Source organism: Micropterus salmoides, unplaced genomic scaffold (assembly GCF_014851395.1).
Source record: "Micropterus salmoides isolate LMB-PRFRI ecotype aquatic unplaced genomic scaffold, ASM1485139v1 Ms_hic_scaffold_2, whole genome shotgun sequence".
Lineage (NCBI taxonomy): Eukaryota > Metazoa > Chordata > Actinopteri > Centrarchiformes > Centrarchidae > Micropterus > Micropterus salmoides.
Window position 1 is genome coordinate 46807750 of NW_024041150.1, and position 27643 is coordinate 46835392.

The 27643-nt window shown below is 43.7% G+C and overlaps 1 protein-coding gene across 5 annotated transcripts in view; it reads right to left on the reverse strand.

Moving 5' to 3' along the window:
• Nucleotides 1-479: 479 nt before the first annotated feature.
• LOC119912414 (Fc receptor-like A) overlaps nt 480-27643 on the reverse strand; it is a 190262-nt gene continuing 163098 nt past the window's right edge. For 3 of the 5 annotated variants that reach the window (XM_038731602.1, XM_038731605.1, XM_038731601.1), the window contains 2 exons: nt 9501-9645; nt 480-641 (listed from right to left, as the gene is read on the reverse strand). In XM_038731602.1, coding sequence (XP_038587530.1) covers nt 9548-9645 — 98 coding nt within the window. In that variant the 3' untranslated portion in view covers nt 480-641; nt 9501-9547. Of the gene's footprint in view, nt 642-9500; nt 9646-16547; nt 16773-27643 lie in introns of those variants that run through there. The other 2 variants (XM_038731604.1, XM_038731603.1) reach the window with 2 other exon arrangements.

Consider the following 27643-nt stretch of genomic DNA (forward strand, 5'->3'; position numbering starts at 1 on the left):
GCTACGCTCCTCCAACAAATGCCGTCAGGCTCTGCCATCATCACATCATCACACAAAGCAATCCCAGTCCCTGTTCTCATCTGTGACACCACGATGGTGGAACGAGCTACCACACGCCATCAGAGCAGGGGCGTCCCTCTCTAACTTCAAGAAGCTCCTGGAAACTCTGCAGAGAACACTTTCTCTTATAACATCTCTAACCTCTGACATTCACTTCCTGTGCCCTCTCTCTGTCTCCTTACAAATGTCTAGAATTAATTGCACTATTTTGTTAACTCTTACTTTTGTCTTTCCCCAGGTATTTACTCGACTGATGCTGTACTCATTATTAGCTCTTAATTGATGCTATTAATTGACTCTCTTACTAGTATCTATTAACAGTTGTAGATCTCCTGCTTTATTGATGCTTGTATGTTGTTATTCAAGTAAATTATTTTGGATAAAAGTGTCTTCCAAATGAGTAAATGTTACAGTACTTATATTTTCTACCTACTATGTTTATTGTTAAAAAACTGAAGCAAATTCATTTTGGGGGGAGGGATTAAAAAAGAAAACATGAACATTAAAGTATGAAATACAGAAAACAATTGACCAGTAAAATAAAGATGAAACTGTCCATCTGAAGATCCGTCTTCAGTTTCCTGTTCAGAGACAAGAAGACACATCAGTTAGTCCATACACACACACACACACAAAAACACGAAAATACTGGTACCTTCCACCTTCCAAAAATGTTTTACTTTGGATTTAAACATTACATATTTATAATAAGGAAAGAAACTGTTCAAATATATTGGTGTTCTTTACTTCATATTTTATTATTTTATTATTCTATATCACAGGCAGCTGTCTGTGACTGTAAATCAGGCTTTTGCCCTCTTCCATTGGTGCTTTGGCCGACTCTTAAGTTTGATGAGTCAGTCGATCAGATCAGGAGTCAGCTGAAAGTTTCTTCTCATCCATTCTTGGTATTTTTTGATATCTTAGATCATTATCCTGCCGGAAGACCTTTCACTGGGTTTCTAAATTCAACATTTCCTGCACAGATCCAAGCCCCTCTGAGGCAGAACAGCAGCAAAGCATCACTGAGCCTTGTGTTTCAATGTGTTTTGTCTATGATCATACGGTCTGTGTGATTTACCAAAACCTCAAATTTAGCTTAATCTGTCCGAAGAATGTTCTTCCAGATGGTCTATGGCTTGGCTACAAATGTAGTGCTACTGTTGACGTTGTGTTTCATAGAGATCGCACTTTGAAGCACAGTCTCACAGTTTCTGCCCCCTTTGCAGAAAGTCGGCCTTAATAAAAACTGTGAACACGGCCGCAATTCCAGTTACCAGCAAGCATTCCACTCAAAAGCCAGAGTTGGTTGGCTCTTCGTCTTTCCTTATGGATGGTACAGTGGGTACGGAAAGTATTCAGACCCCTTTAAATTTTCCACTCTTTGTTTCATTGCAGCCATTTTCCAAAAATCAAAAAAGACGAGGGTGCTGCGAAAATAACAAACCAAGTTAAAACAAAAAAGGTCCTCAAAAGGAGGCCTGTACCTATCTATCGTGTTAAACAGGGTTGATTCTTACTACAAAAGAACACAAAGAGCACAGCACCCACTCCACCTGGTGAAAACTAACACAATAGTAAACAGAACAATAATTGAATTTCTCCACTGCACCCAAATGTGGAGCTAACCTACAAAGGTATGCAAATGTTTACCTAAACACAATGTACAGCTAATAGGCAAGGAAGGTGGATAGTTCCACTACACACAAAGTACAACAGACAGGCTATGCAGTCAATACCAGCGGCACAGAAGTCAACAGGCGGTGACAAGCTGCCTGGAGCAACAGGTGGACTCTCCTTATGAGCCGGAGGTAATTAACGTGGGGACGAGCCATTGGTTGAGTGGAAAACAGAGGGAACCAATGGGCGGTACAGATGTCAGCACCCCAGAAACCAGGAAGTAGGCGGGTCTTCATTCCCCAGGGACACAGCCTACTGGGTAGAGTTGAGACAGGGAAAAGGGGAAACACAAGGGTGACAGCGACAGCCGTGACACTCCCCCCCCATAAACACAAACTCCCCAGTTTGGGAATTAACCAGTTTAGACCCAACTACTTTTTTCTCTATTATGATTGCAGCCTAGACAAGGCATCTGCAATAATGTTCTCTGAACCTTTCTTGTGCCGTATCTCCAGATTGTATTCTTGTGCAATCAACGCCCACCTCATGAGCCTCTGGTTATGGTTGTACATACGGGCTAAGAACACAAGTGGGTTGTGGTCTGTGTAAACTACCACGGGCAGAGAGGTGGAGCCAATATAGACCTCAAAATGCTGTAAGGCCAACAACAAAGCAAGGGTATCTTTTTCGATGGTTGAATAGTTAAGCTGATGGCGGTTATACTTCTTTGAGAAGTAACATACAGGATGGTCTATGCCCTCTACATCTTCCTGCAAAAGCACGGCACCAGCTCCCACAGCACTGGCATCCACCTCCAGCTTGAATGGCTTGGACAAGTCGGGGGCAGCCAGGACGGGAGAGTGGCAGAGGAGAGACTTCGCACTATCGAACGCGACTTGACATTCTGGGGACCACACAAAGTCTACTTTAGGGCTAAGCAACCTAGTTAACGGTTCGACCACGGATGAGAGTTCCTACAAAAAGCTTGGTAGTAACCAGCTAGGCCGAGGAACGAGCGCAACGCCTTACGAGTGGTTGGAACTGGACTCGAGGCAATAGCTTCCACTTTTGCCTCTACTGGCCGAACTTGACCTTGACCGACTTGACGGCCTAAATAGGTCAAAGTGGCCTTCCCAAATTCACACTTAGCGAGATTTATGGTAAGGTCAGCTTCAGCAAGGCGAGAAAACACTTCGGAGAGGGTGGACATGTGACTCTCCCATGTATCTGAGTAGACAATGAGATCGTCTAGGTAAGCATTACAATTTTTAACACCGGCTAACACTGTGTTAACTAACCTCTGGAAAGTAGCTGGAGCGTTACACATTCCAAAGGGCATTACCTTGTACTGTAAAAAGTCATCGGGAGTCACAAAGGCTGCGACCTCAGACGCACGCTCAGTAAGAGGAACCTGCCAGTATCCTTTTAAGAGATCTAGTTTGCTCACAAACACGGCAGTACCAAGGGTATCAACGCAATCCTCCATCCGAGGTAAGGGATACGAATCACGCACTGTGACCGCATTAACTTTCCTAAAGTCGGTGATAAATCTCGGTGAACCATCAGCCTTGCTTTCTACAAGACATGGTGAACTCCACGGACTGGAGCTAGGCTTGGCGAGGCCATGCTGAAGGAGGTACTCTACTTCTCCTTTCATTACATCACGCTTCATTACATTTGCGCGGTACGGGTGCTGCTTAATGGGTCGCGGGTTGGTAAGTTCGACATCATGTTTTAACACTTTGGTCCTACCTGGAACATCACTGAACAAACTCGGAAACTGAGTAACTAAACCTATCACATCCTGCCTTTGAGCAGGGGATAGATGTGGTAAGCAGGTAGGCAACTCCTCAATCGCCTCTGAATTGGGGAGACGAGAACCTGGGTAGAGGGGACAACGCGGCCGCAAATCGTCGACGTCTGGTACAGGCGTAGGGTCAGTCGCAACTACAGCTACCACTCCAGGCCGAGGTTTTGCACCAGTTGTGTCTGGTTTGAACCCCACAGCAGTACCCTGAGAGTCTGAGTCCTTTTCCCTAACATGATAGAGTTTTAGCATATTAATGTGCCAAACGCGGGTTTTCCTACGCCGATCAGGAGTGCTTATCACATAATCTGTGTCACTGAGTCTTTTGTGAACCTCATAGGGCCCTGAAAATTTGGCGGACAACGCGGTACCTGGTACCGGAAGTAATGCCAAGACCTTGTCTCCTAGACTAAAGTCACGTACAGTGGAACAATTGTAGTTTCGTTTCATCACGATTTGTGCGGTAGTCAACTTGTGCTTAGCGAGTGCATTAGCTCTGTGCAGTCGCTCGCGGAACTGACTTACATAATCGAGCATGTTGTGTGCAGGAACGGACTGCAACGAAAGAAACTGGTCATGCAATGTTTGCAGAGGACCACGGAGAGTGTGTCCAAACACAAGCTGGGCAGGGCTGAATCCTAATGATTCCTGTACAGCGTCGCGTGCAGCGAACAAAACGAAGGGGATGCTCTCATCCCAGTCAGTGCCATTGTCATGGCAATGTTTCTTAAGCATAGACTTTAACGTCTGGTGCCACCGTTCTAGCGCACCCTGTGACTCAGGATGGTAAGTAGATGAAACAATATGGCGCACATTTAGTGTCCCTAGTACCTGTTTAAACAGTCTGGACTGGAGATTAGACCCTTGGTCTGACTGTACTATCTGAGGTAAACCAAAAGTTGAAAAGAATTTAGTTAGAGCCCTAACTATGCTCCTTGCAGTGATGTTTCGAAGGGGGACAGCCTCAGGGAAGCGAGTAGCTGCACACATGATTGTAAACAGATACTGGTTACCGTTTTTCGTACGTGGCAACGGACCTACGCAGTCGATAATCACTCTGCCAAAAGGTGCTTCAATCACAGGTATGGGATGTAGAGGGACTGGGGAAAGTTTTTGGTTAGGCTTTCCTGTCACCTGACATACATGACAACTACGGCAAAACGTTGCTGTATCTGTCTTCAACCCAGGCAAGAAGAAATGTCTCAACACTGACTGATAAGTCTTAGTGACTCCTAAGTGCGCTGACCATTTACTTTCGTGGGCGACAGATAAGACATGCTGTCTGTAAACTGAAGGCACTACAATCTGATACATGCGTTGCCAATCCGCATCAAAAGCTACACCTGGGGACCATCTCCGCATTAACACACCATTTTCTAAGTAATACACTACTTTTTCGCCACTTGCTGCGTTGCTGTCACTCACCACATTCCTGAAGCAGGCCTGTAAGGTTGGATCCTCTCTCTGAGCCACAGCCAAGCGTTCTCTTGTAGCTGGCAGTGGTGGGGAGGAAGAGGACGGTTCCACCGCACTCTCCATAGATGCTGGTTCCTTGAGAGGAGTTGAATCAGCTATCTGCAAAGGCTTACAAAACACTGTATCAGCTAGCAAAATATCTGACCCATCATCACATGTCATCTGACGTGCCCGCGCACGAGTGACGACGCAGGCTGGAAATACCGTGGGCAACTCTGCGCTGCAGGCAGGGTCTCCTGGTACATCCAAGACTTCCAACATTGGAGTCACTTTACCCCCGGCTATGTCATTTCCCATGAGCAACACAACACCCTGTATGGGAAGCTCATCACACACTGCTACTGGGAAAAAACCACTGACTAGGTCGGACTGAATGTGCACCTTATGCACAGGGCGGGGCGCAAATCCCATTTCAATGCCCCTTAAGACGGACCCAAATCCACAGGCGGATTCAACTGAAAAGGGTAGCACGGAAGCTAACACAACCGATTGGGAACAAGCGGTGTCCCGTAACACTTTAACAGACTGCTGGCAATCCTGTAAGCGAAATCAGTGCTTTGAGTACAAATGGACGAAAACAGGGGTCAACCTCACTTTGGTTGTCACAGTTTAACTGAGGGCTGGGTAGATTGTTAATTAACCCAACACCCTTGGGCTGAGACCCATGCGACGACGACCGGTCTTTGCGTTTCAAAATCACACAATCCGCAATAACATGTCCCCTCTTATGACAGTAATAACACTGACGCACTTCTTCCTTCGGACTAGGATTCCTAGGAGGATTAGTCCGAGGTAGGTTTACATGACGGGAACTACCTACATCCTGAGGAAACGCTGGTTTGTGAATTAGCACATACTCATCTGCTAATGTAGCTGCAGCAGATAATGTTAACACCTTTTGTTCATTTAAGTAAATCACTATGCGTTCGGGTAGGCAGCGTTTAAGCTCCTCTATTAAACAAAGTTCTCTAAGTGAACTGAACTCAGCTACATTAGATGACGCAAGCCACCGATCAAAGAGAATTGTTTTCTCAAACAAACTCTGTGTAACTTTGCGTAGCCGGCTTCTTATGTGACCGAAACTTTTGTCTGTAAGCTTCGGGCACTAACTCATAAACTTGCAAAACTGCTGACTTAACTGTTTCATAGTCTGCACTGTCCTCTATAGAAAGAGCAGCTATAGCCTCCTGAGCTTTTCCCTGTAGCTTACACTGCAACAACAACGACCAAACCTCAAGCGGCCATTTTAATGCTAAAGCTATTCGCTCAAAAACTTGGAAGTACGAGTCCACTTCAGCCTCTCGGAACAACGGCACCAAAGCAATATTTTTGCCGACATCAAATCCGGGACTTACTGAGTCCAATTTGGATTAGGATTTGGATTGGCTGAGTAGGGGAGAGAAGTTGTACCACCAGAACCCGCAGCCCCACCAGCCATAGCTGCATTGGCGCTTTCTAGCTCCAACTTCCGCAGTCTCACCACCTGGTCAGCCTCAATCTCCATCCTCCTCACTTCGAGTTGGAGTTGCCTCTGACGTTCTCTGTCCTGTGCTTCATACTGGAGACGGGCAAGGCGTACCTTGAGCCGCGCTTCTCCTAGCGATTGAGCACTGCTGGCAGAGGACGGATCAAACCTGGGCAGCGTGAATGGCGTTGCCGGCCTTTCACCTACTTTGTCTGAGTCTGGTACGTCCGTGGCATTGTCAGGGGTAGGCGTGACCTCCCCTTTGGCAGCTGAACCAGCAACTGGGAACATGGGCTCTTTCTCGGGCGGTTCTGGCACTACAAGTATCCCCCTCTCAACTAATGCTAACCATAGCATAGGCTTCAACTCCTTTTTAAGAATGGTTTTGGGAACCGAGATGCTAAAGTGGGCTGCTAACTGGAGCAACTCGTCTTTCCGACACATATCAAATTTCTCTATTGAGGGCTGTTTTAGAAAGACCTCAATCTCAAAATGTGCAGCGGCCATGATTCCCTGAATCAGGCAAGCTGTACCTCCATTACCGTCAAGCTAGTCACTCAACTGTTACCAAGAACCAATTAATGCCAATTGGGATTCCTCTAGAAGGAGTATGCCGGACGAGCCCCCATATATGTTACGACCCCCCTGTTGGTCTAGGGGTGTTGGGGCCATAAACATATAGGCACAACTGGTAGATCTTAACAAGTAACGTTTATTGGTAACAGAAGAGATGTAGACAGGTAACAAAAAAACAAAAGGAGGGTGGACGAGGGTGCTGCGAAAATAACAAACCAAGTTAAAACAAAAAAGGTCCTCAAAAGGAGGCCTGTACCTATCTATCGTGTTAAACAGGGTTGATTCTTACTACAAAAGAATACAAAGAGCACAGCACCCACTCCACCTGGTGAAAACTAACACAATAGTAAACAGAACAATAATTGAATTTCTCCACTGCACCCAAATGTGGAGCTAACCTACAAAGGTATGCAAATGTTTACCTAAACACAATGTACAGCTAATAGGCAAGGAAGGTGGATAGTTCCACTACACACAAAGTACAACAGACAGGCTATGCAGTCAATACCAGCGGCACAGAAGTCAACAGGCGGTGACAAGCTGCCTGGAGCAACAGGTGGACTCTCCTTATGAGCCGGAGGTAATTAAAGTGGTGACGAGCCATTGGTTGAGTGGAAAACAGAGGGAACCAATGGGCGGTACAGATGTCAGCACCCCAGAAACCAGGAAGTAGGCGGGTCTTCATTCCCCAGGGACACAGCCTACTGGGTAGAGGTGAGACAGGGAAAAGGGGAAACACAAGGGTGATAGCGACAGCCGTGACATCATTTTATTTCTCAGTAATGTACACTCAGCACCCCATCTTGACAGAAAAAAACAGAAATGTAGAAAGTTTTGCAAATTTATTAAAAAAGAAAAACTGAAATATCACATGGTCATAAGTATGACCCTTTGCCGTGACACTCATATTTTTAGGTGCTGTCTATTTCTTCTGATCATCCTTGAGATGGTTCTACACCTTCATTTGAGTCCAGCTGTGTTTGATTATACTGATTAGACTTGATTAGGAAAGCCACACACCTGTCTATATAAGACCTTACAGCTCACAGTGCATGTCAGAGCAAATGAGAATCATGAGGTCAAAGGAACTGCCTGAAGAGCTCAGAGACAGAATTGTGGCAAGGCACAGATCTGGCCAAGGTTACAAAGACATTTCTGCTGCACTTAAGGTTCCTAAGAGCACAGTGGCCTCCATAATCCTCAAATGGAAGATGTTTGGGACGACCAGAACCCTTCCTAGAGCTGGCCGTCCGGCCAAACTGAGCTATCGGGGGAGAAGAGCCTTGGTGAGAGAGGTAAAGAAGAACCCAAAGGTCACTGTGGCTGAGCTCCAGAGATGCAGTCGGGAGATGGGAGAAAGTTGTAGTAAGTCAACCATCACTGCAGCAATCCACCAGTCGGGGCTTTATGGCAGAGTGGCCCGACGGAAGCCTCTCCACAGTGCAAGACACGTGAAAGCCCGCATGGAGTTTGCTAAAAAACACCTGAAGGACTCCAAGATGGTGATAAATAAGATCCTCTGGTCTGATGAGACCAAGATAGAACTTTTTGGCCTTAATTCTAAGCGGTATGTGTGGAGAAAACCAGGCACTGCTCATCACCTGTCCAATACAGTCTCAACAGTGAAGCATGGTGGTGGCAGCATCATGCTGTGGGGGTGTTTTTCAGCTGCAGGGACAGGACGACCGGTTGCAATCGAGGGAAAGATGAATGCGGCCAAGTACAGGGATATCCTGGATGAAAACCTGTTCCAGAGTGCTCTGGACCTCAGACTGGGCTGAAGGTTTACCTTCCAACAAGACAATGACCCTAAGCACACCGCTAAAATAACGAAGGAGTGGCTTCACAACAACTCCGTGGCTGTTCTTGAATGGCCCAGCCAGAGCCCTGACTTAAACCCAATTGAGCATCTCTGGAGAGACCTGAAAATGGCTGTCCACCAACGTTTACCATCCAACCTGACAGAACTGGAGAGGATCTGCAAGGAGGAATGGCAGAGGATACCCAAATCCAGATGTGAAAAACTTGTTGCATCTTTCCCAAAACGACTCATGGCTGTATTAGATCAAAAGGGTGCTTCTACTAAATACTGAGCAAAGGGTCTGAATACTTATGACCATGTGATATTTCAGTTTTTCTTTTTTAATAAATTTGCAAAAATTTCTACATTTCTGTTTTTTTCTGTCAAGATGGGGTGCTGAGTGTACATTACTGAGAAATAAAATGAACTTTTTTGATTTTTAGAAAATGGCTGCAATGAAACAAAGAGTGGAAAATTTAAAGGGGTCTGAATACTTTCCGTACCCACTGTATATCTCTCTTGCTTCTTATCCTACAACTAAGTGACCTACTAAGATCTGGAAAGACTCTGGAGCTTTTCAGTCTTTGATCCTCCAGGATTTTCTTCAGTTTAATGACAAGTCTGCCTTTGGCTCTTATGCTATTGGTCATGGTTTTGGTGGCAGTTACCTGTCCTTACCCATGGATAATCTTTACCTTCAAACTGCTTTGGTGTCTGGGGAGGTTGTTGTTGCTCTTTGTCCCTATATTCCTTTTGAAGGTGTGTCTTTCATTTTAGGCAGTGACTTGGCCAGTGGTAGAGTGCTTGCTGCTCCTGAGGTGGTTCCCTTCCCGGTAGCATCTAAAAGCACAGATGACCTTGAAAAGCAATTTCCAGATACGTTGTCTGTTTGTGTTGCTACTCGTGCTATGGCAAAGAGAAACCAAGCCAAAACCTGTGACTCAGAGATTGCGCTGTCTGACACTTTCATGGTAAATTTTGAGACATTAGGGTTTGGTACAGTGTTTCCCTCTTGTGAAGAGCTAAAAGTGGAACAAGGAAAAGATACAACTTTGATTTCCATCTTTGAAGAGGCTGTTTCTGAAGATACAGTTACTGCTGTTTCTTGTGGGTACTTTGTGAATGATGGACTGTTAATGAGAAAGTGGAGTTCTCCTAAGATGTCTTGCCATGATGAGTGGAGTAGTGTGTTTGAAGTTGTTCCTAAGGCTTTGGTGTCTTGCAATTGGCTCATGATCATTGTCTTGCGGGTCATATGGGCATCAAAAAGACTAGATCGTGTGCTGAGGCATTTCTTCTGGCCTGGGGTAAAATCTGACATTGCACAATACTGTAGAACATGCTATGTGTGTCAAACTGTTGGTAAGCCTAACCAGAAAATTCCACCTGCTCCTTTACATCCCATTCCAGTTATTGGAGACCCCTTTGCGCGGATTTTGATTGACTGTGTTGGTCCACTCCCTCGTACTAAATCAGGTAACCAGTACTTACTGACCATCATGTGTACTGCTACTCGGTTTCCTGAAGCTATTCCTTTATGCAGGATTACTGCTCCAGCAGTTTCTAAGGCCATGATCAAGTTTTTCATAACATTTGGTCTTCCAAGGATTGTTCAGACTGATGGGGTCAAATTTCCTTAATCACAACATTGATGTAGGTGGTCCAATTAAGCAACCTCCTTACAGAATTAACCCTGTTAAGCCTCAACTGTTAGGTAGGAAAGTATGCTATTATATGAGCTTTTGTAAGAACTTTGCTACTGTTGATGCTCCCTTGACTAACCTTCTCAGCCCAAAGGTCCTGTATGTTTGGTCCAGCGTTTGTGTCACTCTGCATTTGAGAACTTGAAAGCACTGTTAGTAAGTGCTCCTGTTCTTGCGGCCCCTGATTTTGATAGGCCCTTTAAACTAGCTGTTGATGCTAGTGATGCTGGTGTTGGGGGTGTCCTACTCCAAGAGGATTCAGAGGAAGTTGAGCATCCTGTATGCTACTTTTCTAAAAAGTTTGATGTACATCAGAAATATTATTCTACTATAGAGAAAGAGGCCTTGGCCCTTATTCTTGCCCTGGTTCATTTTGAAGTCTATACCTCTTCTTGTCTTCCCTAGTGGTCACAGACGATAACCCTCTTGTTTTTCTCGGCAGGATGAAAAACTCCAACCCCCGGCTAATGCGATCACATCCAACACATCCGTGGGAAGGACAATGTGTTTGCAGATGCCCTGTCTAGGTCGTATATGCAGTCAGTTTAGTTTTGTGAATGTTATTCTGTGTGACATTTAACTGAGTGGTTGCTTTAGAGCAACCTGCTTATGGGAGGAGGTGTTATGTCCAAAGTTACTCTGTGCCCTGTTTTGCAGGTATCCTGGAAGCTCCTCCCATCATTTCCCCAATTCCCTGGGCCTGCTGGCCAGCCTTTAAAAGCCCCTGTCTAGCTCCACCCACTCTCTCTCTCACACACTGCAGCCAGGAGCAGCAGCATTGTCACCAGCAGCCACCATTGTTCTCTGTCTGTTTAACTTTGTTTGCATTAAACCTTATTTTGATCGTAATAGATGGTTGTGACTCCGCTGTTTGCCTCCCTTGAGCCAGGGTCGTAACAGGTATTCTGTCTTTCTCTCTTAGAAGTGGGGTCTTCCTAGTTCTCCTTACTGGATCCCATTTCATTCAGACAGCAGTTTTTCAACTTTCACATGAAACTGCTCAGTGGTTAACTGGCATCTAGGGTGACCAGATGAGAATGGGTGAAATTCGGGACGGCTGGGGGGACGTGGCTACCAGTGAGTGTCAATGAACATTAACACACGTGAAAATCAAAACAACGCTAAAATTAGTTATTTTTTACATGCAGGTAGCAGGGATTGTCTGAGCTACAGAGAGCTGGAGAGGAGTTAAAAAGGTGCAGCACCCGACACGCAGTTACCTCCTGACTGTGAGGTTACAACTCACGGCAACACAACAAATGCACTTGTGCACATTTTCAGCTGAGGATTGCAGCTTACTTTGGCTTCAACTCAACAATCAATCATGATTTCAGTTAAATGCTAAAGTTGCTGTTACTGTTACCTTGTCTGTGGTCCGCTGGCAGAACAGCTTTTTGTTCAGCTGCCGTTGTGCTGTTGCCAAGGCGACATCAGTTTTGTTTTATGGTGGACGGACTGTGACGCAGAGTTGTTGTTTTCTTTAGCATGAAATAATAACATACTTTGGACACTTTCTTCTTTCTCCCTCACCATTTTCTCTCTCTTCCTCCAACGGCTACATTATAATCCTGTCGTGTTCACAGCGTAAGCGCGATGTGCGACAGTAATAAATGTCCGTGCGAAACACTGTGCTTTATAGTTACATGGATTAAATGAAGCATCGATGCAAAGAATTTGTGTTGAAGCATTTTATTAATTGTAAATCGTTTCAGCCCTACATCTAACGTTAGCTTGCTTTATACTTCAGCTACGACCTACCGGAGGTTAGGTCCGACTGTATTATAAAAAGATGAATGAGCGTTTAACTTGTGGTGGTTGATTAACGTAATCATTTCTGTCCCACAGGCTGCCATCACGTTAATTATTAACAATGGCTGCAAACAGTTTACAGGTTTATTGTTGATCATGACGTTACAGTTTTATTTAGTTTGGCTATAACCTTACTCTGATTTGAGAGTCTGGGGTGCGTGTTAACTTACAGTAGTTTAAATGACTGACTCACAGTGTCAGGAACAATTCATGTACAATAACCCCATAACTAGGGATGAGCGAGTACAGCATTATCTGTATCTGTGTTAACCATATGAATTATCTAACTAATTACCTAACCCTAACGGAAGTGTGCAGGATTTAACCCGGAAGTGGGTCGGGTTGTCTTGAAATGGGCGGGGCTTTATGTATGTATGTTATTTTAAGCATGCAATTGATATGGGTTGATCAGAAATTGTTATATTTATTGCTGATTAGAAAAGTATTTACATGACAGCATCAGCATTGAGCTTCAGATCAATGGTTTTGATCACGATAACAAACGAACTATATACAGAACAACACATGCGGTTGCAATTATGAAGTAAAATGTAATGAACAAGAGTTTTCATACTCAACATAACTTTCTTTTTTTAACGTTTAATTTTTTTTATAAGTGGGATTTTGTTTTGGTTCTTTTTTATTTTTTTTATTTCCACACCAGACGCCTGCACCACGGACCAGGATTTGAGCTTATCCAGGTACCTTCCGGGTTAACCCTGGGTTTTCAGCACCACGAGTGCACCTCTTACCGGGGTAGATCTCCATGGTAACTTATGCTGAAGGCTAACCTGCTCCACAGCAGGTTCTGTTGCAGATAAGAGATCAACTCTGTGAAAACGCGGCCTACTGGCCAATCAGCTCTCTTGGAAAATGACATCACCATCTGTAGGAAATCCCACAGACTGTTTTAGCCAATAGGCTGCTTTATGTTTGCAGCGGTGATGTGGAGAAACTCTTGACTATAGCGATATAATCCTGCAGAGACTGATTAAAAGCCTCAGGTTAATGTTGCCTACAGGTTTTTACAGTACAGCAGGATCAGCCTACTTACTGCTTTCAAATGTGTTTAATATTTTTTATTTGCTCCCCTTCCGTTTCACACACCCTGACGCAGCCGTTAAAATAAATGGGTTTTATTTTTCTTATGAGGCTGAATACCTATTATGAGCAGTTTGGTAGGGATATTGAAATACTACATTTTAATATGAATGTAGCTATCTATTTAGGTTAGTAAAGCTTTCTAAGGCCTACAATAGAGACTGTAGTCATGTTCATGTGAGTTTTCAGCAGCCTAAATGTTGAGATTCAGTCTTTCAAACATTATTTGAGCACATTTTATGGAATGAATGGAGTTTTCGTTTCATTGCTTTATGAAGTTAATTTAGAACAATGTTTGGACACTTTTGAGTGTGTTAAATAAATTAATCTCATTTTTTAAGTCAAGTTTTTTTAAAGTGAGGGAGAACGGCCCGAGTCTTTTAATGTGGAAACACAGCCGAGCTGAAAGAATAAGGCTGATATTTTCATTCAGCTCATGAGAACACTTTTTATCAACGACTATGACTGTTCATTTAGACATTCACACTGTCAGTGACTTTCTGTCTCCCTGCATGTATCAGATGCGGGCATGCTAGTGTCGTATTTCTGAAGTGTTAAAGTTTAATCCTCATTCATAAAATATGACGCTCTGCTGACAGTGGACTTGTTCATGTCTGTGATTGGTCATCTGCTGCTAACGCCGCCTCTTTTATGTGAACGTGCTCCCGGCTGGACTGGGAAACCCTGGGTTGATTTACTGAGTTGATAACCAGCTTCGTGGTGCCGTTTATCCCGATTGCGATTGTTAGGGTTAGTGAAGCCAGATAACGAAAACATATCCTGGGTTTGTTGAACTCGCTTCATGGTGCAGGCCCCAGGTGTGTGTGTGTGTGTGTGTGTGTGTGTGTAAGAGAGAGACAGAGAGAGAAAAAGAGAAAAAAGAGAATTCACACTGGCAAATTACTTGAGTACAATAAAATGTCCCAAACTAAGAAAAATGTTGACAACATACAGACTGAGTGAACACAGCCTGGCCATAGAAAAGCCACAGACAGAGCTGGCTACCACAAGAGGAGAGACTCTGCTCCCAGTGTGACAGGGGACAGGTAGAGACAGAGCTGCACTTTCTAACCTCATGCCCTAAATATAAAACACTAAGACAAAAAAACTTTGCAAATATTTCCCAAATATACCCCAAATTCGAATTCATATTAGACACACAGAAACTCACCTATTTACTGGGAGAAATGCCCAAATGTGAAATAATTGCTGCAAAATATGTCTCCTCATGCCATGAAGTGAGGACAACCAGTGGAACCTCAGACTGATAAATAATTGTACAGATTTTCAAATTATTATTATTTTGATCATTTGATATTTTAGTAATTGTTTTGTTTTTACATTTGATACTGATTTCTTTTTTATTTTTTTTATCCATTATTTAAAAAAAACTCTTAATATATACACACACATTACTGTTTCATTTATTTATTTTATATATATTTTTATTTTTTAACACACACACGCTTACCGTTTTATTTATTTTATTTAAATTTTATGTATATATATATATATATACACACACACGCAGAGTGTTTGTTTGTGTGTGTGTAGCTTAATTTGTAATATTATTTTAAATTATATATTTATACCACAGCTACCTTTATTTTTAATAAATTACAGCAAGAAAGTGTCAGACACAGTGCGTGAAGTAAAAAACCTTTTTAGAGCCAACTGACTGTTTAAAAAAGAAAAAGAAATCTCTGACAGGCAGAGACGCAACGCGAGTCGCATTCTACCAAGCACCACGTCTGAACAAACCCCACGTTTACCAGAACTCTACTGGTTAATAAGTAAGTATTACTACAAACCGAAGTAAAAAACAAACCTGAAGCTGAAGAAATCCTAAATGTTAACGGAAAAGACCCGCGAACCTGAGTGACTGAGGGAGAGACAGAGAGAGAGCTGTTCTCTTCTCAGTGTTCTGTGTGTGAGTGAGCAGAGTGGGACACAATAAATCTGTATGTGTGTAGGGGAGGGGCGCTGCGACTAGCCTATCACAGAAAGCAGACACAGTCTGCTACACAGATGTTGAGTCGTATTACTCGTATAATACTCGTACTCTGCAAAAGTGCTTTATCCGTACCGGATGCTCGTTTCAGCCGAGTATCCGGCTCAACTCTACCCATAACCCAGTAATTCTGCCTCTAATCACCCACCTATTACTGGTTACCACTTATGTTTATTCATCATTCTCTGTTTCAGAGCTGTTCATACTGGACTGCTCATATTGTATATACTACATATACCAAATCCACCTACCTCAAGTACATAACACCTGCACATAGCATATTTAATCCAGCAGTCACAGATTGTCTGTCTATAATTAGATTCAGCTGTTGTCTCGCTCTTATGTGGCCGTTAAATAAACAGAAAATATGAAACAGCCGATCGTTACAAGACTTGCGATATAACGTTAATTAACCATGACAGCAGCGGGGCAGAAATTACTTTTAACATGAAGGCAATGAAGAAACACTACGTGTCCTCGTGCTGATAATGTGCCGTGCTTGTGTGGCGACAGAAAGTAAACACGATGCTGCCGTCTAGACAAAGTGCTGCAGGATACTTTCGTTTCATGTGTTCGTGCTGCTTCACTATTCGTGGACAGCAGCTGTGCTGCAGTGGAGCTGTTTCCAGTTCACAGAGCTCCCGGAGCAGCATGTTGTTGAGTGTCTGTCTGAAATACTCCAAACTTTAGACGGTCGATCGCGCGGTCTTGTAGCTGGAGCTTGTCCGGGATAATCCCACACCGGATGCAGCGACACGTCGACGCACGTAATGCGCGTAGACGTATTTACGTAATCGATTACGTCGTCGAATTGCCCCAGCCCTAATCAGGTTTATTGTTGATCGTGCAATGTTACAGTTTTATTTTGTCACTGGATTTGTTGTTGGTTGTGCTCTGTAAATGAAAAACAGGTTACAGTTACAGAATTCCTTATAGCTATACAGTTTTATTAGCAACCTGGATTGAACGCAGCAGGTGCAACATTCATAATAACCACGAGAGACTTGAGACTTGACTTGGACTCTAGCTCAAAGACTTGAGACTTGGACTCTAGATCAGAGACTCGAGACTTGACTTGGACTCTAGCTCAGATACTTGACTTGGACTCTTGCTGAAAGACTTGAGACTTGACTTGGACTCTTGCTCAAAGACTTGAGACTTGACTTGGACTCTAGCTCAGAGACTTGTGAGCAACTCTGTTATGATGTCAAGGGTCTCATCAAATTTCTTCCCAACAGCTCCTCCCTTCCAATCTACGTGTGTTAGTCCAACTTCTCTGGGAATGTGGACTGTAGTGGCTTCAGTCTAATCCTCGAGAATTCTTCCTTGATCCGAGAAAGAGACTGAGAGAGAGAAAGAGAAACATCATGAGATACTGAGAGAAAAGGATTAGAGTCACGGAAAGAGAAACAGAATACCAAGAAAAAGTAATCCTAGAAACTACCACCATGGGATGAACTAAAATAGATTACCAAGGTAATGGAACTAATGTAAAGCCTGCAACATCTGGTGCATAAACATTAGAAATTAAGTCTTGCTGTTGTTAGTGTGAAAAGTGAATAAAAATTTAGAAAATATATTATATATTTTTTACAACTACCCTATATACTTCTGTACATGTCTTATTAGGGGTTCAAGCCCGAGTGGGCTGGGAACATGCAATTGCATTTTCAGCGGAGCTGGGAACCCTGTTGGAATCAATATGATTTTTATTATTATTCCGCCGCTAAAACTCATACTGCAGCCTAGATGGTAAGTGCTACAGCAACGAAACTCATAGAGTAGGTCCAAACCACTGCAAGTACCTCAGACGCAAAAATCCGCACACTTCTACCACTAGGGGGCGCTATATACGCATTTGGCCTTGGAACTCCCGCATACAAGGACGAATATGTAAAACCTTATATCCATGCGTTCGGGGGATCGACCTGAATCTCTTGGTATAGGCCACGCCAATTTCCCCCAAGACTTTTTTTTGCTACATCGCGAAAACTGAAAAACCTTTTAATTAACTCCTCCGAAGTGACAAGTCTGATTGGCACCAAACTTGGCACGGACCATCTCTGGACCAAGCTGATAGGAAATTTTGATCCGACAAAAAATGGCCCGATTATAGGCTAACAAATATTTGCTAAAACGCTAAAAACAGGAAGTGATGTCATATCATAGGTTTGAAATGGCCAATCAACACCAAACTTGAGGACTTTATGTGCCATGCCCTCCTGAGGGGCTGTGCAAAATTTGGTGCAGTTAGCCCGTAGTTGGCGCTATTCAAAAAAAGCCTCCCATTGACTTACATTCATTTCATATCTCCATAGCTACAACAACGATTGATAGCAAATTTGGGTCATTTGTTCCCCATGGGCCCCTGATGATACCCGAAAACGTTGATGCAATTCGGCCTAAAGATGGCGCTATAATCGAAGCTCAAATACTGTGGAACCCCCTTCATTTCAATGGGATTTCAAACCAACGCACATTTTGCATCATGACTACGCATGTCCACCTGAGAGGCTGTGCGAAATTTGGTGCAGTTAGCCCCTAGTTGGCGCTATTAAAAAAAAATCCCATTGACTTACATTAGTTTTATATCTCCGTAACCACAGGTCCAATTGTTACCAAATTTGGATCTATTGTTTCCCATGGGGCCCTGATGACACCTGAAAAATTTGGTGCAATTCAGCTTATAGGTGGCGCTATAATCGAAGCTGTCTATGAAGATTCTCAGTCATCAAGATCATAGTTATCCAACGAAGGTTAAAGTCAAGGGCAACTGGACTTGGTTGAAGATACTGGAAGACGTTTCATCCCTCATCCAAAGGACTTCTTCAGTTCTGACTGACTGGCAGGGATACTCAGCTATTTAAGCTCAGTGTGGGTCATTGGCCAGGGTCATCGATACTGCTGGTTCGTTAGTGTTCCTGGTTGCTGTGACAACAGTCATTAGGACTACCGGTGGCCAAGCCTGAACGACCATCGTTGGTATCTTCACCTGAGGCCAATAGGTTAAGCTTGTTGAGTTTCCTGGGAAGTGATGAAAGGACAGCATTGTGAGTGGGGGATAAGTGGTGATGTGTGTATGTGTTTGGCAATGTTGTAGGTGACCGAGTTAATGCTGCTGATTATCGGCCTGAGTGGGGCTCCTTCTTTGTGTATCTTGGGTAGTCCATAAATGCATGGAATGGCTTCTCCAGAATACAAACGGTATTATTGTTCATGGGTGATGGTGTTGTCCTTCTGTAACTGTTGTAGACATTCTATGGCCTTCTTCTTGTATCCGCTGGTTGGGTCTCGTCTCAGTGTCTCATACGTGTTTGTGTCCATTAGTAGTGTGTTGACTTTGTTCTGGTAGTCCGCTGTGTTAAGTACTACCGTGCATCTTCCTTTGTCCGCAGGTAGGATAGTGATGTTTTGATCCTTGCTCAGGGATGTCACAGCCTTCCTTTCTTGGATGGTGAGGTTGGAAGGGGGGGCCTTCGCATTAGAAAGGGCTGCAGATACCTTTAGTCTGAGCTGTTCCGCTTCTGTTTCTGTTAATTTGTTTTTCCTAATGGCCGATTCTGTGGCTGTGATGATGTCTACTATAGGTAGTTGCTGTGGTGTAATGCCGAAGTTTAATCCTTTGGCCAGAACGTCTTTCTCTGGTTGGGTGAGTTCCCTATCTGACAAGTTTTTCACCCATCTGTTGTCTGTTTCAAGTGTTGTGGGGTTGTTGTCCTTTCTCCTCCAAGACAATTCTCCTGTTCTGTTAGTGCAGCTTGCTCTGGACTGTAGGTTTTGGAATTTCCGGGTCTGTCTTTCTTTGCTCTTGTTGTGCTGAGATAGCTGTGCTTTCTTGATGAAGTCCATGACCTTTACCAGTGCTGTACTGGGCAGATATGTTTCTAGTTTGTGGTGTATGTTGTCCAATTCTTTGTTCAGGGCTTCAATTGTGAAGTGTATCTGTCTCACTCTCTCATTCAGTAGCTGGTGTTGCGCTTTCTCCAGGATTATTCCGGCTCTGTGTCCTTTTACCATGGAGCCTTCTACCATAGACATTAATTTCAGATCTCCATAATCATCCTTTCATTTCAATCTCTAGTTTATTCACTGTGGGCCCCCGGAGCCGCGGCGGGACACCCGGGTCGACTCGCACAACCTCCGCAGGGCGAGGGGGGCTTTGACCCCGCTTACAACTGCTTGCAGTTCTAGTTTTATTTATTTTTATACAGTAGTTGGTTAGTTTTTTGTATATATGTGTATATGTATTATTTACCATCCACTAAAAGTGCTGTTTTTGCCAATGAAAGGCAAAGCTTGTTTTTATAAGTGTCTGACAACATTATAGAAAGGGTCCTTATAGAGAGAGACCTTTTTGTTAAAGATTAGAATTATTTTTGTTTAACCAGAAACAACTCCAAAATCGCCATCACCAAACACACCAGACTTCCTCTAATAATCAATACTTTTAGCATGTATAGAGCCAGCATACCTGTTACATGTAAATGGATGAATTTAGGGTTTATTTCAACCAAACCAGAGTGGTGGTTGTTGGAACAATGGAAAGACACACTAAGATGGTTTGTGAAGGTTTTATCTTGTTTCTGTCGACTTTAAATGAAGTGTGTTTTATGATGATAAAATTACAGTTAATTTGAATGGAGTCTGGTGGTTTGGCGATTTCAGGGATGTTTCATGTTCAAACAAAAGGATCTTACTCTTTAACAAAAGGTTGAGATCCTTTCCATAATGTTGTCAGACACTAAGAATAATTATCTGAGCATGTCAGTGGAAATATGTTGAATAATGCCTAATTCCTAGATTGATTGTTAGGTTCTTTTTCCATATTTATACACCTTGTTGGTTTACAATATGTTATAACTACTGAGTGTTTAACTACTGAGTATTCTTTTAGTGTGAAGTTTAACTACTGAGTGTTTAACTACTGAGTGTTTAATGAGTGTGTTCAAACTCATATTTTATTCTGATACTCTGTGTGTTTATCATATATTATTCTTATACTCTGTGTATTCATGAACGTGTGCTTTTTCAATGTGCCTACATGAGCAGGCCGCGCAGGCAAAACCTAGCCAACCGTAACCCACACAATGGAAGCAAGGCACCTGCTGTAAGTCACGTACGCCAGGCCTGAGATCATCGCGAACTGAAGCCAAGAATGAGATCATGACATGTTGTGATTCATGGTGCCTGGTACGGCAGGGTACGGCCAGGTACTGCATGAAACCAAGCTTTGCGCTGCCGAAACTAAACTTGTATGAGACAAAGCACTCTCATGGTTGGCATTGTTAAATCATGTATTTGTTCATTGAATTACGTTATACATGTATTAAATATATTATTCCTTATTAATTCTTTTAAAAAATACGATTGTAAGTGTTTAAGTTTTAATGGTGTCAAACTATGCCTGCATAACTTTAAAAAAAATACGGTGGGACTGAAGTTGAAACATATTGGTGGATTTCTAATCCAGTAATGTAAAAAATATAAAGAGAGATAAATGGTAACAATAATTACATATAATAATAGTTAAAAAGTGGAAATTGTAACATTAATGAAAGGGTTAATTTGGTAAAACAGTACAAGAAAAAGGCCACTAATGGCAGTAGAGGATAAGAAATCCACCAAAGGGCAGGAGTGGTCAGCAAACACTATAGGTGGAGTTAAGGTGTAACGCCCACCTAGAAGGAGGAGATAAGGAGGAGTTAAGATGTAACGCCCACCTGAAAGGAGGGACAAGGTGGAGCTTAAGGTGAGTATAAGGTGATGTTCGCTGACCACCAACTCGGTTCCATCCTGAGACCTGCAGGGATGTTACTCGGGTTTATCTGTCCTTTATTGGAATAAACTCTTTTGCACCGACTCTTGAACGTCTCCAGTGAAGTTTTTGACTACGCAGTTTTTGACTAAAGAAGAAATCTAATAGAGTAATTTTATTGAGTTTATTACGTTGGTTAGGGTAGGGACCAGGTCTATTACTGGCCCGGCCGGTCCTTATTTCCGACCCGACAATTGGCGAGGCCAGCCAGGAGATTGAGTCCAGAGGCCGAGAGTTTCTGACCGGGACCGACAGCCTGTATCTGAGACACGTAGCCACATAAAAAAGGTAAGCAGAATACCTGTTTAACCAAAATTCTGCATTTTAACTGTGTCTGAATACGGGATTTTCCGCCCAGGTGTGAATCTTAAAGTCTCCTCAATCTTGAACCTAGAATAAATTCTGAGTGCTAAAAGCAGTAAATTAAGTATAAAATATTTTACTAAAATACGAAATTTGGATTTTAATGGTGAATTGAAACTAAATAAAGAAAGAAATTAAAACGCTGGAGGGGTAGAGTCGGTGCAAATCTAAATGCAGGCAAAGTGCAATAGCAGCTAAAGTTGCATGTGTGTGTGTGTGAACCATGGTGCGGAATATGTCTATGTCAAAGTGTGTAAAGCTAGTAGAGTAGATGCGCTTTTTGTGTTTAACTGTTTGCTTTTAAGGGTAAGTAGAGTAAGAGTTTTCCAGCCATTATCGTGAATACCGCTGTTTTTAATAATCGCAGCGCTTCGACTTAGTGTCGGGGAGCTTCAATCCCATCAGAACAGGACTGAATAGGCGAAGTGAGCTGATGAAGAGATAAGAATTTAAGCTCTTGCGGATACCGCGGATTTGAAGATTGCAGAATCACAGCTGAGTGCTGGGGTGCTTCACTCACTAGGTCTGGGCTGAAATGGGCAAGTTGGCTAATAAAATAGTCATCACGTGGCTACCGCGGACTTATATCGCAGGATTTCAACTGAGTGTTGAGGCTCTTCGATGGTAGGTTCGGACTGAACGGGCGGATGTACTATAGCACGTTACCGCTAGGAGCCTAAATAGGACGGCGGCAGGATAGGAGGATAAAGCGTGCTTAAAGTTAAAAGAAGTATTACGCTCTCATGTTGAGGAAGTGGATTGAGTAGCGATTTATAAAGACAGATTTTGTGTTGAGGAAGTGTATCATTTCTGTCTAAGCCCTCATGTTGAGGAAGTGGATTGAGAGGCTATTTATGTGTAAACTGGGCCTGTGTTGAGGAAGTGAATCAGACCCACCAATTTGGAATTAAACCTAGGCAGTGTAGATTAAGTCAGACAAGTCCATTTGAAAGCCTAGGTAATGTATATTAAGTCAGAAGCCGGCAGGAGATAGGAGTCAGAAGACGTATGTGCATGTAAATACTGCTGAAATAGAATAGGTAGAGTGAAAAGGGTAAAATATATACTTGAAAATATTTAATCAATGTAAAATTTAAATTGAGTGTCTGATAGTAGTGAAAGGCGTGTAAAATAAATAATGTCTATGTATTAATTTGATTGACTAGTGTGAAAAAGTTGTTTAACAATTAAAACTGTAAATATTATTAAAGGCTCCTGAAACAGCAATACTGATTAAATATCTGTGAAGAAAAGAACACTGATAGCTAAAACATCTTTGAAGAAGAGATAAAGTTTATGGGAAAGAGGGAAATAGCAGTGAAGACGAGCTATTTCTGCCAGAACACTACACACAGGAAGGAGATATAGGAACACAAGTAATAAGAACACATTTTTGGTTGGAACGAACACGTAAGGATGAGGATGGTGTAGAGCAATGGCAAACTGAACAAGAGATAAATCAGAAATTGTGGCAGTTGACAAAATTCATTAATGCAGGATGAGTTTCCTGACGTGCCGTGGAAAGAGGTGATACGCAGGTGGTGGACACCAAAGACACTTGCAATAGTGTTGGAGCGGTTGTGCAATAACCCTAGTGCTACTGTAGCCATACCTTTAGGTCCAGCATTGGGACTGCCCGCAGGGTATGGTATACCAGGGCGCAATAGAGTGACCTCAAATCCACGACTGAGCTTCACAATAGTCCCTAGGAGAGTAAACTGGGAAACAGGCAAATTTGGGTGCATAACAAAAACACCAGCAGGAGACGGAACGGAGAGATTAGAATACAATCCCACAAGGGAAAAGAAATATAAGCCAGGAGTTACAGTAGATAAGATACTGGTAATGATAAAAACTAAAGACACAGACGAGGAACCAGAGATACGTAGAACAGCACATAGTGTAAGACAGGGCTATAGGGGGGCAGGAATGGTGAAGGAACAAGGGAACGCAACTCCAATGGGAGTGGTGATAAACAATCACCCAGATCAAAAAGAATTTATTGAAAAATGCATGAAAAAGTGGCATGGGAGAACAAAAGGAAAACTAAAATGGCCTTTACAAGGCACCTTCATGGAAGCATACTGTGATGAAGTGGCAACAAATATAAAACACCATAAGTCCAGAGACACAAGTGAGAAAAGAGAAGGAAAGCGTGCAAGGGAAAGAGAGGTGTTAGGTTGGTTTAAATTTGAAGGGTACCGACACATGCATAAAGATCCACCCCCCAAACCTCCACCAGCAATTAAGAAAGTAATGATAGAACAGGAAGTGAAAACAAACCAGGGACAGCAGAAGGCCACTGCACCTGAGTGGTCTACCAAACCACCACCGCCTTATTCCCCAGATAGTCACACACCGAGAACAGGTATTTATCCAGTACTAGAAACACTTGAGGGAGAGGAGAGACAAGAAGTAGAGGGAGAGCTGCAGGGAAAGTTTACAATGACCCTGACCAAGCAGACTCACAACAAAGAAAAAGACAGAGGATGGACTGCTAATGCTGAAGAAGATCAACGAGAGAGAATGACAGCAGAAGAAATGGAGAATGGAGAGGGAGAAGAGATGGACTGGTGCCAAAGAGAGCGCACGCCTAACCCTGCAACGCTTCATCCCTTGGGAAAGGCATCCCGAGGAACAAAACCTCAAGTTTCTCTGAGTATGAGCGGAGAGTCACAAGAAAGAAGAGACAGAGAAAACTACTACCAGGAGGTTAGAAGAGATTTCAAGCCTGAAGTAATGAACAGAGTAGATTACTGGCTAAAGGAAGTAAGTGCTCAGACATCACCAAAGAAAGAAAGATGGGAACCAGATGACAGTAGCAGAAGACACACCAGCAGAGATACAGCTGGAGGAGAAGAATATACCCCACTCAAGCTGTCAGATTTGCCAATCACAACAAAGCAACAACAACACGAAAGGCTGAAAAGACAAGAATGGGAACAGGCCAGCCCCAAGACACGAGAAGAACGCATGAAGGAAATGAAAACACTGGATGAGACCATCCGGAGAGAGGAGGAGGAGCTGCGCAGGCTGGAAGCAGAAGAAAAGAGGCTGTTAGCACAGTGGGACAAAATCCGCAAAGATTCAGACAGAGTACTAACAAGCACTCCACACACAGTGAGAATGGAGCTGAGTGGCATTATGACAACCGAGAGTCCAACACATGCAGAAGCACAAAAAGTGTTGGAGAATGTGGAGACAAGAGTGCATGAAATGACCAATCGACAACTGCAACAGATTAATGGCACTAATGATTATGTCAAAGTGCTAAGGAATGGAAGAAGAATCTTACCCACAGTTCCCAAGAAGAAGCGATCACGCGCTAAACACATTCCTCTACCAGAAGAAGAAGAAGAGGAAGAAGAAGAATATGAGGAGGAAGAGGAGCATCCTCGTGGACTCGTGCCCACTGATAACAAAGGCTCAAGGACAAACGGCATATGTAGCCTGGGGATTCGCTGACATGGTGGGACTAGCCAGCAAACTGCCAGATCTAACTGAAGGTGCCAATAAGTGGATCACAGCATTGGAAGAGAGCACAGCAGGAGTGACACTGGCTTTAGGGGACATTAAAGCCCTATTGATGCATGTCGTGGGGAAACACGCCACGGAAGACATCATGAACGCAGCTACAGGGGTTGGACAATGAAACTGAAACACCTGGTTTTAGACCACAATAATTTATTAGTATGGTGTAGGGCCTCCTTTTGCGGCCAATACAGCGTCAATTCGTCTTGGGAATGACATATACAAGTCCTGCACAGTGGTCAGAGGGATTTTAAGCCATTCTTCTTGCAGGATAGTGGCCAGGTCACGACGTGATGCTGATGGAGGAAAATGTTTCCTGACTCGCTCCTCCAAAACACCCCAAAGTGGCTCAATAATATTTAGATCTGGTGACTGTGCAGGCCATGGGAGATGTTCAACTTCACTTTCATGTTCATCAAACCAATATTTCACCAGTCTTGCTGTGTGTATTGGTGCATTGTCATCCTGATACACGGCACCTCCTTCAGGATACAATGTTTGAACCATTGGATGCACATGGTCCTCCAGAATGGTTCGGTAGTCCTTGGCAGTGACGCGCCCATCTAGCACAAGTATGGGGCCAAGGGAATGCCATGATATGGCAGCCCAAACCATCACTGATCCACCCCCATGCTTCACTCTGGGCATGCAACAGTCTGGGTGGTACGCTTCTTTGGGGCTTCTCCACACCGTAACTCTCCCGGATGTGGGGAAAACAGTAAAGGCGGACTCATCAGAGAACAATACATGTTTCACATTGTCCACATCCCAAGATTTGCGCTCCTTGCACCATTGAAACCGACGTTTGGCATTGGCACGAGTGACCAAAGGTTTGGCTATAGCAGCCCGGCCGTGTATATTGACCCTGTGGAGCTCCCGACGGACAGTTTTGGTGGAAACAGGAGAGTTGAGGTGCACATTTAATTCTGCCGTGATTTGGGCAGCCGTGGTTTTATGTTTTTTGGATACCATCCGGGTTAGCACCCGGACATCCCTTTCAGACAGCTTCCTCTTGCGTCCACAGTTAATCCTGTTGGATGTGGTTCGTCCTTCTTGGTGGTATGCTGACATTACCCTGGATACCGTGGCTCTTGATACATCACAAAGACTTGCTGTCTTGGTCACAGATGCGCCAGCAAGACGTGCACCAACAATTTGTCCTCTTTTGAACTCTGGTATGTCACCCATAATGTTGTGTGCATTGCAATATTTTGAGCAAAACTGTGCTCTTACCCTGCTAATTGGACCTTCACAGTCTGCTCTTATTGGTTCAATGTGCAATTAATGAAGATTGGCCACCAGGCTGGTCCAATTTAGCCATGAAACCTCCCACACTAAAATGAGAGGCGTCTCAGTTTCATTGTCCAACCCCTGTAAACTACCTTTGGTAGTGAAAGGAAACATGGCAGATGGCATAGGCTTTAGTGGACATCGGACTAGAGTGTGGGCTGGGCTGAGAAGGCTGTATCCGGAGAAAATGGATCCATCCAAACTGGATGGTGAAAGGCTGAAGGACGATGAATGTCCAACTAAGTTCTTGATTAACTTCCAGAAGAAGTGGAGAGATGAAACTGGAAGTGCTTGGAACACCAATGACACCACGAAAAGTCTGTTTAAGGTGATGATAAAGAAAACCATGCCTCCAGAGGTCCAGAAACGACTGGACAATGTGGTTGGACTCATGAAAATGGAATGGCCATTATTCTCCGAACACATTGTACATCATGTGGAAAACTGGAGAAAAGAAAAACAAAGAGAAGAAGAAGCTAACAAAAACTTGGCCACCAAATTGACCCAATTACAACTGAATGAATTAACTAAAGCAAAGAAGGAGAAGAGCAAGACACAAGCTCCAGTGGTGACCGCAGAATTATCTCAGCCAACTCCTCCTGTAGTTGTGGCGCCGCAGACACCTGCAACGACGCAACCAATGGCACTAGCACAGCCACCACAGGCGCCCCCAATGATGACACAAGGAGGTGTGCAACCTGTACCTCCTCAACAAGGGTACACACCACAACAAGGCTACCCGCAGCAGGGTTATCCACAACAGAGCTACCAGCAGCGAGGAAACTACCAGCCACAAGGGGGCTATCCACCTCAAGGAAGCGCAGGAGGGTACAACCGATACCAGACACAGCCGAGACCCAGAGGTGGCCCAAATAGACGTGGAGGATGGAGAGGCCCAATGGGACCATCACCAATACGTCGCACACAATCCAATCCACAGCTTAACCAACCACAAGGGGCGTTGAACACTTGCTGGGGATGTGGAGAATCTGGACACCAGTGACGAAACTGCGAAACCCATCCTTGGGAAGGGCCGACGTATGGATGGCAATAGGGGAGCCCAGAGGAGCCTGAGGGGGAGTTAATAGGAATAGCCATTTCATCACGACCACAAGAAGAGCCTACCATGACAGTTACGATTTATGATGAAGATCACCAATTTATGGTAGACTCTGGAGCCACATACTCTTGTATTGGAAAATCCGGCTCAAACCT